Source organism: Manduca sexta, chromosome 23 (assembly GCF_014839805.1).
Source record: "Manduca sexta isolate Smith_Timp_Sample1 chromosome 23, JHU_Msex_v1.0, whole genome shotgun sequence".
Taxonomy (NCBI): domain Eukaryota; kingdom Metazoa; phylum Arthropoda; class Insecta; order Lepidoptera; family Sphingidae; genus Manduca; species Manduca sexta.
Window position 1 is genome coordinate 9362291 of NC_051137.1, and position 20600 is coordinate 9382890.

The 20600-nt window shown below is 35.9% G+C and overlaps 1 protein-coding gene across 1 annotated transcript; it reads right to left on the bottom strand.

Moving 5' to 3' along the window:
* Positions 1 to 952: 952 nt before the first annotated feature.
* LOC115441039 (kinesin-associated protein 3) lies at positions 953 to 18939 on the bottom strand. Its single transcript, XM_030165613.2, has 12 exons — positions 18702 to 18939; positions 14756 to 14933; positions 14118 to 14356; positions 13127 to 13691; positions 12537 to 12637; positions 11413 to 11655; positions 6975 to 7146; positions 6547 to 6774; positions 5612 to 5730; positions 4926 to 5103; positions 3392 to 3476; positions 953 to 1361 (listed from the first exon to the last, which is right to left on the bottom strand). Exons 2-12 carry the CDS (start codon positions 14910 to 14912, stop codon positions 1253 to 1255), a joined length of 2196 nt encoding a protein of 731 aa, XP_030021473.1. The 5' UTR covers positions 14913 to 14933; positions 18702 to 18939; the 3' UTR covers positions 953 to 1252.
* Between the last annotated feature and the right edge of the window lie 1661 nt (positions 18940 to 20600).

A 20600-nucleotide genomic window follows, 5' to 3' on the forward strand; every position in this document is an offset into this window, starting at 1 on the left:
GACTTATGGGCGGATTTTTTTTTTTGGAGAGCTTCTGTGGTTATCACCGGGGGTATCAGGCGAACGGTGTATAAGCGATCCCCCGGCTTAGCAACCTCGGCATTCCCTGTAAAGATTTGGTATGCTCTACGGTTGTCACCGAGGGTGCCAGCAGACGGTACGCTGGCGACCCACGGCTATCCGGGCTCAGGGCCTGGGAGGAAGAAAGAGGGAATAGAGTGAAGGAAGAGAAGAAGAATGAGCCCTCTCAGAATAGTTGGAAGGGGAAATGTTCGCGAACCCTTATAGGCCTCAATGTGTATTTAGCAACCATGAGGTATACACACTGAACTGTGTGCCTAGGGTCGCGGCAAATGTGCCTCCATGCATGGGCGTGCTTTTGGTGTGGGGTGGAGGTTATTTGATGGGCCGTTACAATGGCTAGGAAACAGTCAGACTCTTTTGCAATTGACGTTGAAAGCTATGAGCTTAGGTTTTATCAGGCCAAAAAATTTACACATAATCGTCCAAGGACAATGAAAATTAGTTATGCCCTTAGTACAATGAAAATTTTGTGCCAGCGCCCGTTAAAGATCCACTAAACTTCACATTTTGAGCTTGAGTGGTTGGAGGTTGGGAAAAGGAGTTGTGTTGTATAGCATAATATAACAGTGCAGAATGCCAATATATTTTAACAATACTAACATTGACTCGCCAACATATTATACACTTCAGATCCATATCTGATAATTGAAAAATCAGCCCTAAACAAAATTGTATTAATTGTTACATTAATCATTTAACTTCCATGTACTTTGTGAAATAATAATAAAGCAATTTGCCCATTTTTCCCACCCTTTCCTACCCAGTGGACGGTGTACGCTTAAATCCTCGCCGCACTCACATTGTTCTATTTCCTGCGGTTTAGGTATATGCCATGTCATATAATAAATTTGTGAAAAAAAAAACGCACTTCTCTGGAATATACATAATATATTAGTATGAATAAATAATTACTAATACAAGTAGGTATAATATGAAACAAGCATTACAAAATTTTCAGCGATATATAACTAATCTTATGGGAGTTCATGCTGTGATCAAAATATATTATAGGAAAATAGACTGCCGAAATGAGAAGTGCCTGGTGAAATGACTTTATAAATAAAGGTAAATAATATATATAGCACATTCTTATATATTTCCAACCGTGACACCGTAACTTGAATCCGCCATGGTTATGAAAGCTATAATTATGTTTTGAAATATCAGATTACGTAAAAACGCTGAGATCATTGTTAAAGTCTGTGCTTTCCATGACTTTTCCTGACGAAGAATTAATCATTTCATTTGATTCGCTTTTAAGATGTTCTGCCGAGGTCCTATAACAAAAGAGTATTATTAATGTAATCCACTAATTCCAAAAGTGGTCCAGGTGGACCCCCATTGTTCCACGTTGGCTTGACCAAAAAATGGGGGTCCACAATTCGATTATATTGATAGGAGTCGCAAGAGACACAATGACCTCAACATAATCCCCCTCGGTGGCTGGGCGGTAGTTGTAATGCAGTTTCTCTGCAAAACCTAAAAAAAGGCTCACCGGAACCAGCAAAATCGTGAAAGGGGTCTATGAGAAAAAAAGGTTTGGGGACCTCTTATATAATCTAATCTAAAAAATCAAATAGTCCTTTAACTAATACTTGAATTAAGATGCAAAGTATATAGTTTATAGTTTTACACAATTGACTTGACGTCTCGATAATTTGATATTTCATAGTATCGACAACAGCCGAACACTTTGATTTTAGATATCAAATCACTCGTAATATACGACAAAGCTCCTTAAACAAGGATTAAAAAAACATTTTGGTCATCCAGATAGGTGTATCATCACAATAACATAAGTTTGACCCGTTCTAATAACGAAACGAATGAAGCATGACGGCTCGTATTTGAGTTAATAAAGTTAGCTAATATTTGAATTATTTTCTTAAAATTAGGAATTTAATTTTAATGTTCGTCCACAAAAATTATGTTTTTATGTTCTGTATGCGATTTACTAAAACCCACCTTTGATGATTTTTACAAACTACATAGTATTATAATAAATAAATAGAATCTACTTTTTATATTACACAACTATATGGATTTGTACTCGTGTCGGGTAACTGACTCGTAAAACTGCCGTCATTAATTTCTGGAATGAACGATGTTCGTTGTGTCTATTGGCTTTTGCGTTCTACAAGAGGTTAATGAAAGCAAAAAATCTTATTTTTATTGAATTATTAATATGGAAAAGTACAGCAAAATTATAGACATAGCCAATACCCTGCACACCACTCTTCTCTATTCTTCATCCCACATTCCTTACAACTCCTTCTCCATTGGGGGAGGGGCCGTTGCGGTTGTCAAGCCGAAGGATCGCCTGTATCCCTTTCGCAAAGCACCCCCGATGGTAACCGTAGCGATTTCCAAAAAGAAAAAAATACCCCACACCAAACCTTTACCAATTTAATTAATTTATAGAACAATACAACATTTACATTAAAAATCTTGACACATGGGCACAATAGGGTATTTGACTATGGTTTGGTGTTTTTTTTTAGTATGTAACAGCAATTAGTACAAAAAGAAATCCTGTGAAAACAGCATGAATATTCGATTCAATTCGAAATGAGGCAGTAATTCAAATTTCAAATATTGCTTCGTGCAGTTATGGGCGTGGAGTAGGGATATCGCTTCATCTCTTTCTTTCGCACACCCCTAAATGCCCCTTGACGTCACATGCAAGTATTTCGTCTCTTTTATGTTTTTTGACACTCACCCCTACCACCAAATTACGACCAACGGCTTATAACTTGTGGATTTTTCATCAATTTTCATGATTTCTTCTGTAGAATTTATACAACGAACATATTTTATAAAAGTTGTAAAAAAATTAAGTCAAATACCTTATTAGTACATGTGAGCCAGCCACCATTCATTACAAGTGAATTTTACCATAACTGTGCTGAAGTAAGAGTATATTGATTTATAATTGAATGACCAGCTGATTATCTGACGGCACATTTTATTTTCACACACAGATAATAAATATCCCCATTCCCTAATTCTGTTACGGACTGTTTCAATAAACGTTCTCAGCCTTATGCTTCGAATCCGATCCTGAGAATAAACCAATCAAAATATGTAATTTATAAACATGCAATAAAAAATTATTCTGATTGGCCCATTTTCGCGACAGATCGAAAAAGCGATTAGAGTTGTTCATAAAAATAGGCAGTGAACCAGCGTGAAATTAGTTTCTTCGCCTTTTCTAAAAATAATTCCGGGCAAAATGATTCAGGAATATTATAAACTTTTAGTCAGTAAATAATAATTTGGTAGATAAATCATTGAAGTTACTTATTACCTGTGTCTTATATTTTCTTTTACTTTATGTAAATCACCCTCGTCCGACAGACTGTCGGAATCATCATTAAGCGAAGTTTGGGAATCTGCAAAAATATAAAGGATAATATAGATTGAGTCTATCCTTGGAAAACAATCTTTTTGTATTTATATTGGATCTAATATTCTCAGGGACGTGATGACAAGGGTCATTTAACAATTGACCCACACCATCATGAATACCACAAGATGAGTTTTTTTTTTAATATAAAGGGAAATAATATTAAAATTAAACATTTCGTATTGAATATATAAACTACCATTAACAGATACTGATAAACCTACCAGACAATTTCTATGCCGATGAAATTACCCAAAAGAAATACAGCCTAGCTACAAAAAAAACGGTTGCAAACTATATAAGAAGACTCTATTGGCAAAAAGAATCTACGGGTTGTGCATGATAGTACGGTGCCTTTAAATGGTTGAATGCGCGTGTTACGAAGAGGTTCGCGAGCTACGAGCGTACCGTACAGTATTGCTAGCATATTTTTTATAGTATACTATAAAAAATATGCGTAAATAAAGCGTATACGCTAAGTTATGGTTCCGTTAACGTATATTTGTAAGGAAATCTGAACAGCGCTCCATGAGCACTAAAATGAGGCAGCGTGTATATTAAGGGCGAGTAAACTTCGAACAATATATCGAGTAACCATGGTAACAGTAAGATCAAAATGTATGGGAAGCAACAGTAAGAATCTGTTTTTAGACGTATAATATTATCAAACCCTCTAGATAAATAGGTACTAAAAACGTTAAGCTACACGATACGAATACTTAGCTCAGTTCTTTATTATTCGTGCTTGGCCGAACACGGCGCTAGCATCAGCGGACACATCATCAAAAGCCTTATGACTATGTGTACTACACCACAGGCTTTATGTGAGTTATCAAGTACTTAAGAAAGTCCGGCATATTTAGATCGAGCTTAATATCTGGCCTACAGATTCACTAGTCTACACTGAACAGAATAGAATCGCATTTATTCCCTATACGTGGCAACATGGTTCTGTATGGGCGTTACTTATGGACACAGCTTTATAGTATTTAATATGTAGCTTTATAGTATTTAACAGGTGGATAATGATTCGGATTGACGAGCCTAGTTGACGATAGCTATTAGATTTAAAATTAACTGCCAGTGTAGTGGGCGTATGACAAAAAAAATAAAATAAAAAAAAACAACAAAACACGTCATCGGAATCAATAACGATAAGTAATATAGGTATCAAGATTTCTTAAATATCATATTCCCTAGCGTCTAGCCTCAATACCTAAGGGCCGACTCAGATTTACCCGATGCGCGTCGTCAATTTAAAATGTGGCACAAGAAATGGATATAAAACATAAGAATATTATTTGCATGCAACTTATACACCTAGGAACGCGATCCGTAACCTTTGACTTGCGTGATTTGGTCAATGTTGCGCGCTGTGCGGACATACAGTGGACAGTGGACGGCATGGTCCGAAGTCAGGCAGCACAACACATACCCGAGGTGGTGAGCCGGTGCGAGGTGAGGTACTCTGCGGAGAGGTAGGGCGGCAGGTCGTCGGCGGCGTCGGCCGCGGCCCCCGCGTCCCCCGCACCGCCCGCGCCCTCCCCGCCCTCCGCCCCCAGCGTCTCCACCACCGCCAGCCACTGCCCGTTGTGGCAACGGAATCTTTCCACCTTGAAATGTCGATACAAACTAGTAATTTACGGTTGGTCTCGACACACTTAAAAAAACTAAACATACCAATTTTCACATGTTTTTCAACACATATAAATGCTACAACATTTTTTAGCATAATATATGCATCTAAAATTTATTTTTTGTTATAAGAGGCGGCCCTCCCTCCCTCCCTCTCGGTAGTAGAGGAGGCCCGTGCCCAACAGTGGGACAGTATATAATACAGGCCTGATATTACTATATTATTATAAGAGGCCGATCTTGCCTCTTCGGCGTTCAACTTGTGTTGGCCGATACGAATCTCTTCACATTAGACACTAGGGGATGGCGGTGTTTAATTGTTACATTTGCAAAAGCCTTATATATTTTAATACCTTTGATTCATAATCGTAGGAACCATTACACAATTTTAGTACAAAAACATCGTGCTTTAAAATACTATGTTGATTATTTATGAGCATATATTGTTTTATGTTCTTGGTGGTATCGCTTTAATTACAAAGTTACCTTTATTCGAGCTGCCCAGTCATTTTGCATTTGAGATATGATATCAAGACACGAGTCGCACATTTTTCTTATTTCCGCATTTTTATCTTGCATTAGGTCTATAAGATAAGCTGGAGCCTCTGTAAAATAAATTATACCTTGATTACTTACAATTTACAATAATTTATTGTAACTATGTAAAAATTACGACACTAGCATTAAGATGACATTATATATATTTCTAAGTAGGGTCGTAAATTTATAGTTATGGTTTTCAGAAGGCCAGTATAGATCGGTTAACTAAAGCCGGCACGTTCACATTACTCATTATATGTTAAAAATATTTCATACTACGAAAGATCATGATATAGTTTTTGACTTTGTCGATACGTGAGTATTGCGTTATCACGACATGTTTATTCACAGATACTACACACATGCAACATGTGAGTGTGTTGTACATGCCATTTTAAGGTAATCAGCCAATACTTAAAAAATACTGCTGTTTTCTTATAATTTCAGAATTAATAATTTTAATTTTTACCTATGACTTAGACTGTTTCAACGTCCTGTGAGTGGGTACCACCCGAGTCTAGGGTGGTCATGATATATTTCCGTATGTTATTATAGTGCAAAATTATGAGTCATAAATTTATCGTGGTATCATAAAAATACTTGATAAAAAAACAACTTGTGGATGACACATCAAGTAGCAAAATTAAAAAGGAGCTTCAACTCAAACATAAGAACACTTAACCTTGGGAAATACTTATTAAAGAATATAAATGCTATCTTAGATAAGTAAAGGTAAATTTTAATACTAAGAAGAAACAAATAGATAATTGAAATTTAACAGACTAATCAAAAGTTAATCAACAATTGTCACTATTCAGGTCGAATACCACATTTTGGGTCGTTATTATGTAAGTTGAGATGAAGCGACGGACTCTCCTCACCGGTGCGTTGGACGAGGTGGTCGGCGGCGCGCGGGTGCGCCAGCAGCTGTCGGAAGGCGAACACGGTCTGCAGCACGTGGTCGTCGTCGGCCTGGCGCAGGCGCAGCAGCGCCACGAGCGCGTCGCCGCCGCCCGCGCGCACCAGCGCCGCCGCCGCGCCGCTCTCCGCCGCCAGCGCGCCCGCCATCACCACGCCCTCCAGCACCAGTTCCGGCGGTGCAGCACCCTCTGCAACACATCACACATGCACACACATTTTTTCAATCCTGTGTACGAACAGCTCCTCGGTAGAATCTCTAACATACATTACACAGCATCAACACTTGCATCAATTATTTATATGACAACGACTACTCGTTGTCATATAAATAATAGCGCTACCGCTATAAGTATAATGCTATTAATGATTTATCTCAGATAGAACCAACCTGGGTCTAGTATTTTCATGATGCAGGGTATCAAATTGTATCGCTCGACGACGGCATAAATATCTATATTGTTCGGATTTAATATGTTGCTGAGTGTGCCCATGCACTCGACTAGAAACTCTTCGTTCGTGTCGGTATTTGTGACTGCACCTGCGATGTCACCGACAAACTCCTGCAATTGAGACTAGTTTTAAGTATTTGTTTTTAACATATAAATACCTTCACGGATATCGTGTCTCGGGGAAAATCGTAGGATTCGAAAAAAAATTTACCAATCCGGTAAGTTATCTACGTCGTGAAATTCATAACAATATTCAAAATTACTTCAAGAATGTTTTATTGCTAAGTTTCCCATTCATCCTAGAACAAGCAGCAGCAAGTATATTAAAAACTAGCTTTTGCCCGCGGCTCCGCCTGCGTTATAAACTTTTCCGTTCTAAAAGTCACGCTATATATTTTCCCGGGAGCCTATGTTCTTCCCAGGGTCTCAAACTATCTCCATACCAAATTTCATCTTAATACGTTGGGTAGTTTTTTTAAGGGGAACAATCCCGTCATACATCATTGTTGCATAACTTTAACCGTTTACGCAACGCACGCAACAGAAGCTCTCAAAACTAATAAATTTTCCCCATTTTTGCAACATGTTTCATTAGTGCTCCACTCCTATTGGTCATAGCGTGATGATGTATAGCCTATAGCACTTCAGGAACAAAAGTCTATCCAACACAAAAATATTTTTTCAGTTTGAACTGATAGTTCCTGAGATTAGCCAGTACTGCTCCGCTCCTATTGGGTATAGCGTGATGATATTTAGCCTATAGCACTCCAGGAACAAAGGGCTATCCAACGCAAAAAGAATTTTTCAGTTTTGACCGGTAGTTCCTGAGATTAGCCATTACAGCTCCGCTCCTATTGGGTATAGCGTGATGATATATGACTTTGAGCACTCCACAAACAAAGGACTATTCAACACAAAAAGAATTTTTCAGTTCGAATCGGTAGTTCCTGATATTATCCATTACTGCTCCGCTCCTATTGAATATAGCGTGATGATATATAGCCTATAGCACTCCAAGAACAAAGGGCTATCTAACGCAAAAATATTTTTTCAGTTTGGACCGGTAGTTCCTGAGATTAGCCATTACTGCTCCGCTCCTATTGGGTATAGCGTGATGATATATAGCCTATAGCACTCCACGAACAAAGGGCTATCCAACGCAAAAAGATTTTTTCAGTTTGGACCGGTAGTTCCTGAGATTAGCCATTACTGCTCCGCTCCTATTGGGTATAGCATGATGATATATAGCCTATAGCACTCCACGAACAAAGGGCTATCCAACGCAAAAAGAATTTTTCGGTTTGGTCCGGTAGTTCCGGAGATTAGCGCGTTCAAACAAACAAACAAACAAACTCTTCAGCTTTATATAATAGTACTAGCTTTTGCCCGCGGCTCCGCCCGCGTTATAAAGTTTTTCAGGCTAAAGTTTTCCGTTATAAAAGTAGTAGTTTCCCGGGAGCCTATGTTCTTCCCAGGGTCTCAAACTGTCTCCATACCAAATTTCATCTTAATACGTTGGGTAGTTTTTGAGTTTAATACGTTCAGGCAGACAGATGCAGCGGGGGACTTTGTTTTATAATATATTTTTTAGAACTTTTTAAGTGAAACATTCCCGTCATACATCATTGTTGCATAACTTTAACCGTTTACGCAGCGCAGGCAACGAAAGCTCTCAAAACTCATAATTTTCCCCGTTTTTGCAACATGTTTCATTACTGCTCCGCTCCTATTGGTCATAGCGTGATGATATATAACTTTGAGCACTCCACAAACAAAGGACTATTCAACACAAAAATATTTTTTCAGTTTGAATCGGTAGTTCCTGAGATTAGACATTACTGCTCCGCTCCTATTGAATATAGCGTGATGATATATAGCCTATAGCACTCCACGAACAAAGGGCTATCCAAAGTAAAAGAATTTTTCAGTTTGGACCGGTAGTTCCTGAGATTAGCCATTACTGCCCCGCTCTATTGGGTATAGCGTGATGATATATAGCCTATAGCACTCCACGAACAAAGGGCTATCCAACGCAAAAAGAATTTTTCAGTTTGGACCGGTAGTTCCTGAGATTAGCCATTACTGACCCGCTCCTATTGGGTATAGCGTGATGATATATAGACTATAGCACTCCACGAACAAAGGGCTATCCAACGCAAAAAGAATTTTTCAGTTTGGACCGGTAGTTCCTGAGATTAGCGCGTTCAAACAAACAAACAAACAAACAAACAAACTCTTCAGCTTTATATAATAGTATAGATAGAAGTATAGATTATATAAAGCTGAAGAGTTTGTTTGTTTGTTTGTTTGAACGCGCTAATCTCCGGAACTACCGGTCCAAACTGAAAAATTCTTTTTGCGTTGGATAGCCCTTTGTTCGTGGAGTGCTATAGGCTATATATCATCACGCTATACCCAATAGGAGCGGAGCAGTAATGGCTAATCTCAGGAACTACCGGTCCAAACTGAAAAATTCTTTTTGCGTTGGATAGCCCTTTGTTCGTGGAGTGCTATAGGCTATATATCATCACGCTATACCAATAGGAGCGGAGCAGTAATGGCTAATTTTAGAAACTACCGATTCGAACTGAAAAATTCTTTTTGTGTTGGATAGCTCTTTGTGATTGGAGTGCTATAGGCTATATATCATCCCGCTATGACCAATAGGAGCGGAGTAGTAATGAAACATGTTGCAAAAACGCGGAAAATTTATTAATTTTGAGAGCTTCTGTTGCGTGCGCTGCGTAAACAGTTAAAGTTATGCACCAATGATGTATGACGGGAATGTTCCTCTTAAAAAGTTCTACAAAAATCTATACTATTATATAAAGCTGAAGAGTTTGTTTGTTTGTTTGTTTGTTTGAATCTATACTATTATATAAAGCTGAAGAGTTTGTTTGTTTGTTTGTTTGTTTGAACGCGCTTATCTCAGGAACTACTGGTCCAAACTGAAAAATTCTTTTTGCGTTGGATAGCCCTATGTTCGTGGAGTGCTATAGGCTATATATCATCACGCTATACCCAATAGGAGCGGAGCAGTAATGGCTAATCTCAGGAACTACCGGTCCAAACTGAAAAATTCTTTTTGCGTTGGATAGCCCTATGTTCGTGGATTACTATAGGCTATATATCATCACGCTATACCCAATAGGAGCGGAGCAGTAATGCCTAATCTCAGGAACTGTCGGTTCGAACTGAAAAATTCTTTTTGCGTTGGATAGCCCTTTGTTTGTGGAGTGCTATAGGCTATATATCATCACGCTATACCCAATAGGAGCGGAGCAGTAATGGCTAATCTCAGGAACTACCGGTCCAAACTGAAAAATTCTTTTTGCGTTGGATAGCCTTTTGTTCGTGAAGTGCTATAGGCTATATATCATCACGCTATGACCAATAGGAGCAGAGCAGTAACGGCTAATCTCAGAAACTAGGAGTTTGAACTGAATAATTCTTTTTGTGTTGGATAGCCCTTTGTTCGTGGAGTGCTATAGGCTATATATCATCACGCTATGACCAATAGGAGCAGAGCAGTAACGGCTAATCTCAGAAACTAGGAGTTTGAACTGAATAATTCTTTTTGTGTTGGATAGCCCTTTGTTCCTGGAATGCTATAGGCTATATATATCAACACGCTATGCCCAATAGGAGCGGAGCAGTAATCGCTAATCTCAGGAACTACCGGTTCGAACTGAAAAATATTTTTGTGTTAGATAGCCCTTTGTTCCTGGAGTGCTATAGGTTATATATCGTCACGCTATGACCAATAGGAGCGGAGCAGTAATGAAACATGATGCAAAAACGGGGACAATTTATTAGTTTTGAGAGCTTTTGTGGCGTGCGCTGCGTAAACGGTTAAAGTTATGCAACAATAATGTATGACGGGATTGTTCCTCTTAAAAAGTTCTACAAAAATATATCATAAAACAAAGTCCCCCGCTGCATCGGTCTGCCCGAACGTGTTAAACTCAAAAACTACCCAACGTATTAGGATAAAATTTGGTATGGAGACAGTTTGAGACCCTGGGAAGAACATAGGCTCCCGGGAAAATATATAGCGTGACTTTTATAACGGAAAACTTTAGCCCGAAAAACTTTATAACGCGGGCGGAGCCGCGGGCAAAAGCTAGTATATTATAAAACAAAGTCCCCCGCTGCATCTGTTTGCCTGAACGTGTTAAACTCAAAAACTATCTAACATATTAGGATAAAATTTGGTATGGAGACAGTTTGAGACCCTGGGAAGAACATAGGCTCCCGGGAAAATATATAGTGTGACTTTTATAACGGAAAACTTTAGCCCGAAAAACTTTATAACGCGGGCGGAGCCGCGAGCAAAAGCTAGTAGAATAGATAGATAGATAATATTGTGTTACTAACCACAAATAGCGGTTTGCAATGTTGATGGTGCGAGAGGTTGCGCACGAGCTTCATGAGCATGGCGTTGCGGTAGCGGAAGGCGCGCGCGAGCAGCTCGCGCAGGCGCCCCTCCGCCGACATCTGCTGCGCCGCGCGCGCGCACCACGATATGTTCACGCACAGCGCCACGAGCACCTCCGTACCCCCATTCCCGCCGCCCGACCACGGCTCCGCGTTCACGTTCAGCAGCAGCATGTCCGTCAACTGAACCACACCACCGACCATATCTCAACTACGCTCTACTCTACCATTATATTACATCACACTATTTTATGCAACTATCAAACTGATATTTTAATGTTTTGAAGTTAAACTTTTGCCGCATGATATTCTGTTGACACTTTATTATTTCTAATAATTCATCATAGAACAAAGAAACAAATAATACCTATGTGTTTTGTGTATATGACATATTTATGTTTTTTCTTCCTTTAAATGAAAACGTATTTTTACTGTCGGTTTTTAATAAATTGTTTTAATAAAAGGTTATTTGACTCATTCCGTCCTTTACTTTTATGAAATATTTACGTCATTTCAATTCAAACGCCGGAAGAAAAAATTAAGGGCTGTATAAAATCAACAAGTTATAATAATAAGCCTTTGAATTTTGGCAGACGAGGTAAACGTCATAGAACTAGAACAGAGGCGCAATACGCGCACATGATGTCATCGGAAATTCGATGCGAGCGAAAGACAGAGATGAGGCGATATCTCCACTACGCGCCCACACCTGCACATTGCAATATTTGAAATATGAATTACTGCCTCATTTCTTAACCAATTTTAATGTTGTTTTCAGATAAGGGCTTTTAAAATCAAACATAGTACAATACCCCATTATATTAAAGGCTGTCGATATAGCGTTTGATTTTTTATGCGTTTTTAGCACTTGTGTTTATAAAAATAAGGACCAGAAACGCGCTGATTATTATTTATTTATTTAATTCTACCTATACATTATACAACCACGCAAACAAAGTAGCCTCTGTTATTTTTTAAAACTTTAAACTCTCATTCATAGAATGCGTTGGTACTCATGTGCTCCAATAGATATTGTCGTGTATAAAAGCCTTAAAAATACTTACTAATTTAACGCAATCTGATTGAGTGAACATCATCTTGACACGATCGTCCATGCTCAAGTGATATAGAATTTTCATAGATAAATTTATGTGTTTATCGTCACCTGAAATTATAGAAAATATTGATTAGGAACGTGACATTTTAGCGGGATTGAAATAAATCATATTATTCATACATTCATTCCGGGATAAAGGTCTCGCTATATTTCCCTTTGTATAAAGTAACCTCTCCGTCCCAGGGTCTAAACTATGTCCGTAAAAAAATTCATGGAATGCCGTTAGGCAATTAGTTTAATAATATTTTTTTTGAATTTTTAAGAAGAACAATTCGATCATACATTGTTGTTGCGTAACTTTAATCGTTTACGCAGTGGAAGCTCTCAAAAGGCATACGTTTTTAACATTTTTCATTGATGCTCCGCTCCTATTGATCATAGCGCGATTATATCCTATTATAGCTTTCTTCGATAAATAGGCTACCAACACTTAAATATTTTTTGAATTCGCACCAGTAGTTCCTGAGATTATATCGTTCAAATAAAAAAACAACTATGAGGATTTATATAATAGTATAAATAGATTAAATCACTTACTTGTAAATTGAATGAATTTCGGCAATAATCCAATTTTGATCATCTTGTTGCGTAATTTAGTATCAAAAGTTAGATTGAATAACAATTTCAAAGTGACATTTACTAAATCAGCGTTTGAAGAATCAAGCAATGGAGAAAGTTTCTCGATTATTCCTCGCGATGCCATACTATTTTTATTTTCAACAAAAATAGATAGCTTTTGTAAGAATGACACGATGAGAATAAGCAAGTCAATATTAGAATGTCTCTCCATGGCACCCATCAATAATCCGACTATATCTTTTTTGTGCATTTTCTCTTCAACCTTGACATTGTCTGCTATATTGAGCAACATATAAAACGCTACTCTCAGTAGTTGTTCTTGCCTCTTGGACAAAGTTTTGAGTTTCCGTTTCATCTGTTCTTCATCATTCTTGGACAAACATTCATCAGAAGCACTGCAAAGGTCCTCGTGGTAACTAGACACCAAAGATCTAGTTTTTTGCATGTTTACATCAGCAACAGCCCATGTGCCAGACTTTGGTCGACGTTTTGGTTCTGGGATACGACTTTTAGGTAATTCATTCTGTAAAAGTATTTATTTAATCGGAAGATAGCAAATTTGAAACAAAGGTATTGTAGTGCGGACCAAAAAAAAGCAATATGAGACACGTTATATAGATTTGCTCTACCGTAAGAACGCAACGATGCTTCCGCGTTGCAGCCACACGGCCAATTTGAAGGCGCACTAACGATGCGTTAAAAAAGAAAAACTGCCTAGATTTACATTCATAGTTACAAAAGAGCATTCCTCCCTCTAGTTTTTTCGTAATATTATCTGTTGTGAAAATAAAATACAATATAGTAAATACTACTTTGCAATCTTTTTCCTTCGATCAATTATTAGTTTAATGAATATACTTGTTATCATAATAGCTCTCTCTCTCTCTCTATTGCAGATAATATTGATTTTCACCGAACTTTTTTCTGTTTTGCGTTGTTGAATACTTACTTTATCTGGAGTAACTATTTGTTTTTTTCCCTCTACTTTTTCTTTCCATTGGTCATACCTTTTTAATTCGTAATCAATAACATCCATACACAGTGAACCAATTTTATATTGTATAATAACTGGATGGAATTCATTATATGTTGAGAAACAGAAAAATGTGTAAACAATGTTCGTGCTCAGTTCAATACTTCTCTTCCACTCTTCTCTTAGAACACGCGAAAGAGCACTGAGCAGAGCTTCTGTAAAATAAATTTTTACACTACTAGGCGTGTGTAGTTCGATGATATTGAATTCTTAAGTGGAACCAAAGTGTTCAATAATCGATTCTTAAAGCTAATCGACGTTGTGCAAGGAACTCGTAAGCAAAATGTTAATATTTAAAGGGGTTAACTGTCATCGGCCGTCGCAAGCCGCACATGCGCTGCACGCGACGTAAAATTATATTATGAAGAGTAACTTTACGTCGTGAATTACACTATATTTAAGGAGCGTGCATCTCGCGCAGAGCGCGAGTGTTTTGTGAGCAAGTATAAAGTTACAGTTACCTAACACATGTAGGCGGTATGCTTTCATCATATTTGGATTATGGACAGACGCTTAGTGAATTGGAAATTAAAAAATCGCATAAAGATTATTACCATTTCTAGCTAGTTCAATCAAATTATCAGGATTTCTGGCCAGCTGTAGTATGAGTGCTGATCCCTTAATTTTTTCTGGAATATCATCATACAGAAGCTCAACATAATCATCAACACAATGAAGTACCGCCATTGGTACACTCTCAATAGGACTCATCTCTTCCAGTGAGTAGGTTGTCTGTAAACAATCAAAAACAGTCTTGTTGTCAAGTAAATATTTGCAAATGTTTGGTTCCGGTTTGGTTATGAATTTTGTAATGAACGGCATGATTAAATTTTTAAACGCCAATATTCCTAGTCAAGTATCGAACCCGTTGATTTTGACAAACACAAACAACTGTATTATTATTTGATACTGTCGCTAAAAAGGATCAAATTCTGGGAAGTAATGACTTACGATATACTTAAAGAAAGGGCGAATTTTGTTAGTTTTTAATAAAAATATTACTTTGCAATTACCTGGCATCGGTTGGGACCCGGTTAACTTATTATTTGTTTTTATTAATCCACTTTTTAAAATCCAAATTCCTAGAGTATTCAAATTTCAAAACGCCTCAAGAAAACATTGTTTTTGCTGTTTTAATAATTTAAGTGTCTGAATTACCATATTTAGGTAGAAATGGAAAAAGATTTTTACATTGTTTCATATTGCCTCAAACACCTTTGCCAAAATGTCTATCAGCTCTCCAACTATTTGTTTATTGCGTGCCCACTGAGTTAATAATACTTGAACTATGAATATTCTTATACATAACTACTTTTCGTCAGACTCAAAATATTTCCTTTTCCTTTTCCCATTCAGTGCTCATATACAACACAACGAATTATTAACTACTGCGTTACTATAACAATAACATATTTATTTTATTCGGTAATCCATTTCTTTTAGGTGTAATTTTTAAACGAAAATAAACGTACATTATTACTTTTTTTTCAGAAAGGAGCTTCTACAATAGATGCCTTGGATAACCCCAGAAAAGTAATGTCGTTTCTAGCTTGTTGCAGGTCTCCCGTATGCGAGGACTATCTGAGTAGGTATCATCGCAATGTCTATTTCTACTGCCAAGCAGCAGTGTGTGTGTGTTCTTTATAGTCTTGCTTCTGTCTATGGGCACTCATATTATTTATCATTAGTACAAAATGATGTGTGCAACTAATTACATGACCAATCATATGCTGCCATGTCACTAAGTTTACTACTGCATTACTATTTTGAGCTCAGTTTTTTATGGTATTTATAGTAGAGATGAAACGGATATCTGGTAACTATCCAGTATCTAGCCTATACGGTAGCCTAAACACTATCCGGTCGAATACTGCATATCTAGCACCTATTCGGCTAACCGAATACTGGACTAAAAAAAACAAATTATCTTTAGGTAATAAGTAAATATATTTTAAGTGCTTAAATATCCGGCGGCCGAATATCCGGCTATACGGCTACAAGGTTGGAAGCATATCCGGTATGCGGCTAAAATACTATCCATTGCATCTTTAATATACAGGTTGTCCCAGAAAGTGTAGTCAAGCGGAGGTCCAGAGATAGAGGATCCCTTGAGGTACCCGAATCACCCCCATGTATGTACCGCGATTTTTCATAGATTTCGAGTTATGAATATTTTTCTGAATTTTCGAAAATGTAGGATTTGAACGATTAAATTATTTATTTTTAAAAAAGTAGATGACTTATCCGAGATTTTTTTAATGCAACAAAATTTTCATTACTTGTACTTGTTTGCTAAAACAATCAGCTTCGTAACTTTAATGAAAATTATGACAATGATGGTGTAAGGTGAAAAACTTATGTTCTATGAATTATGACTTAAATTTTCTTCTTTAAATTTAAAAACCTAAACAGGTGACTTTATGGTTCTAAGGTAGATCAAAAATTTCTCCAGACTCTCAACTTAGATATTCATTAAAAAAACATAGTCCTTCATAGGGGCTATTTTGGCTAAAATCAGCCTTAAAACAGAACAAGGTTGAAAATTCTTAAAATTTGCCATCAGATTACAATTATATTTTGTGACATCTCTTCATTCCTAAGGTCAATTAGTTTGTTAACTTACCAAAAATGATTGCAAGAAAGCTATAAGTTAAACATTTGACATATTCTTGTGTTTAAGTTCAATGAATTTTACATGATTTGTTCTCGTGGGTTAAAGGTTGTAAACATGGGTGTAACTCTTTTACCTGTGTTTACAATAAGCTAAGGGGATAAGAGACCGAATTATTGCTATCTCTTCAGCTAAGTCTAAATCTCTCTAAGCCAGTTTGTATTTGTTTATAACTATTTTTTGGAAAGTCAAGTCATAATCTATGCATGTGCCAAATTTCATCCAAATGTGTTCAGCAGTTTATTTTTGTTACCTTAAATTTTACGGGAGTATACCAAATTAATGAGTTTAATTGTATGATTATATAAATAAAAATATTTTTTTTGTAAAGTAATGCCCTTATGACATTTTTATATGACTTAGCCATCTTAGTGTATAAATTGCCACAAATAAGGTGATATCATTCAAAATATTGTGTCCAAAGTATTTATACTATTACCTCTCCATATATGCCAAAAAGAATAAGAAAATAATATAAATTTCTGTATTTAAAAAAAAAGAACACCGATTCAATTAGGCTTTCGGAAAGTTTTTAGGTCAATAGATCATAATATTGCTATTCTCTTCAGCTAGACAGTATTGTACTTTACCCAACAACATAAATTAACATTGTATAATTAAAAAAAAGAAGATGTAACTTTTTGATACATATTGAGGATTTTTTAAACCTCTCAAAGGGTAATAATATTCATTATTATTATTTTGACAGATTCTGTTGCTGAGGGAGGTCCTTGTGCCATTCTTTCAATATAATATTACAAAGAGTTAGTAGAAATCATGACAATTTTAAAGTGTATTGAAAACTAGTATTTAAATTAATTTTAATCTGAAAAACTGTTGACATATCAATAACCATAATGGGAAGACATTTTGTTTTTTTTTTTTCATAATTATTAAAATTTATTTATTTAACTATATATTGACATTTTTACAGTTAAAAATATGTAGGTGCAATACTCTAAAGTCAAATTAAAACATAATATACACACTAACAATAAATAATCCACAAAACATTCAACAGTAACAATTTTATATTCAATGTATCAAGAGAATATAGATATTTTTTTTTACGTTGACATCAAATAGAAAGTTTTATATAATGGCTCTGTCAATTTAGAATATATTTTTTTATGCAGCAATATAATTATATTGTTTTTAATTGGTAAGTCAAGCAAAACTAAAAATATTTTGATTTTGCATAAGAACATAAAAATATAATAATTTAGCATTATCATAATAAGGAAGTACATGTAAAGCCTATTAAAAATTTAAAGTAATGAAAGTTATTTAACTTTTTTGTCTTTTAAAACTTCAGTATAGCATGCATACAGTCTTTTGGTGTGAGGGTTACTAAATCCATATTCATAAACCAAAAGGAAGCCATTATTCGACATATATACTCAAAAAATTATATTAGAAGGTAAAAGGAAGTTAAAAGGAATGCACTCACAGCATTTCTATATCTTTTTATAATGATTTTTGTGATCATTGAAAATAATAAAAGTTTGCAAATCAGTCAAGGTCTAATAATCCACCCACACTTTGGAAATTCGTGACTGTGTATAACGCGTACCTACTTTGACATTCATTTTACATAATATTGTATTTTAAATTATAAAATTGAATACTTATGAAGTATGTTTTATATAGATCTCTTTTATTTGTTAAATACAATTGGTAAAATACGAGCATTGCTAAATGTCTTACAGCTTATTATTTTTGCTTCTTTATTTCTGAATTATTGTTTTAAGTATATAAAAATATGTTAAGTGTAATACAATATTATTTATGTGATAACAATTACGAAATGAGAAAAATCAATAACTCACCCAATGTGTAAAGTTATCTTGATATTTTTCACAGACTACTACTACTACTACTTCCGAAGAATTACAATACTGTTGCAAAGGCCACCAGATCAAATTTATTATAAACAGATTTTCTCCTTTCTCCAAATGATTTGATTTCGGACTTGTCTCTATGAAATGTATTGAACAATTTATAAAATAAATATTTATGTGATTTTGACATAAATCTAATGATTGAAATATAGGGTTGCCAAGTCCAACACCTAAATATATTTACCGTAAATGTGTCGTCAATCGTCATACAATGTGTATAATCTTAAAATTTGTATCTTGCTAATTGGATCAGCTTTTATAAATACTTATCATATTTACATATTTGTTTTTATAGCTCCATACTTTATTTTTAGATTTTGCTTTACTTATTTTTTCCCTCTGTGCGCATTTCATCTTTTATTAGTAATTTAATAATCTATATATATAAAAATGAATTGCTGTTCGTTAGTCTCGCTAAAACTCGAGAACGGCTGAACGGATTTATCTTATCTTGGTCTTGAATTATTCGTGGAGGTCTAGGGAAGTTTTAAAAGGTGAGAAAAATTCGAATAATTGCCGGGAAAATCCTCAAAACAGCATTTTTCTATTTCCCATACAAACGTTTTCTAAATAAAATGGAGAGTCAATTTGTAATTTATTACCGCTGCATAAAGTTCAAATTCGCGTGCGCGTTGGAGGATCTAATATCGCGTTCTGAAACTCAACAAAAGTGAAAGTGAATCGCGAACGCGACAAAATTGCATAGTCTCAAAATACATAGTACATAAATAGTGGTCGGCTTCGAGAAACTCAATTTTAGCTAACTTCAGTTGTTAATATAATATATAACTCAAAGGTGACTGACAGTGATATATCAAGGAACAGCCCAAACCATTGGACGGATCGGGCTAAGACTTTACATGCATAAAGCTACTATGACGTAGGCATCCCCTAAGAAAGGATTTTGATAAATTCTACCCTTAAGGGGATAAAATAGGGGATGAAAGTTTGTATAAATGTTCTTAGATTTTCGACTGATTGAACTGAAATTATAGATTGGGGATAAAATTAGTTTGAACCTATAAGTACCGGGAAAATATGTAGCAAGACTTTTATCAAACAGTGGAATTTTATCCTGGAAAACACCTTCACGCGGGCGAAGCCGCGAGCAAAAGCTAGTAATAGTAATAAAATGGAATCAAAAAATAAATAGTAATAAATATTAAAATAATAAATAATTAATACAATAAATATACTTGACACATAAACTTTATTATGACCGAGCCATACTCACAGACAGGACGATACACTACAATAGACCAGATATTATATTAATTGATTAAATCCAGAATTCTGCTTACATCATAGATATAGCAATACCAAACACTCACAACATTCAATCGACCAAAGCTGAGAAACTTTCCAAATACATTGAACTTAAAGACGAAGTTATACGAATGTGGAGTCTTCAAGAAGCAGTTATAGTAACAATAGTTTTGTCAACCACGGGCGTGATTCCTACACAGCTCCACAACTCTCTACAGACACTCCATCTACCAAAATTCATATACATAACCCTTCAAAAAGCAATCATCCTCAACACTTGTCGCATAGTGAGAAAGTTTCTGCAGATGGACCACGATTAAGTTTCTTTTACCTTTCCTACTATAAACAATATTTTACTTTATGTTGCTGCAGACTTGGCTTTGGCTCGTCCGCACCAGTCCACACCATGCAACCCGGTCTATAAGCCGAGATTCAGTTATGATACAAAAAAAAAAAAAATAATAATAATAATATTTTTTATTGTAAATAAGGTCAGTAGGGGAAAGTGCGCCATAAAATTTTCATAGCTGGTTTCAATGCAAAATAATTTCTTTTTGTGCT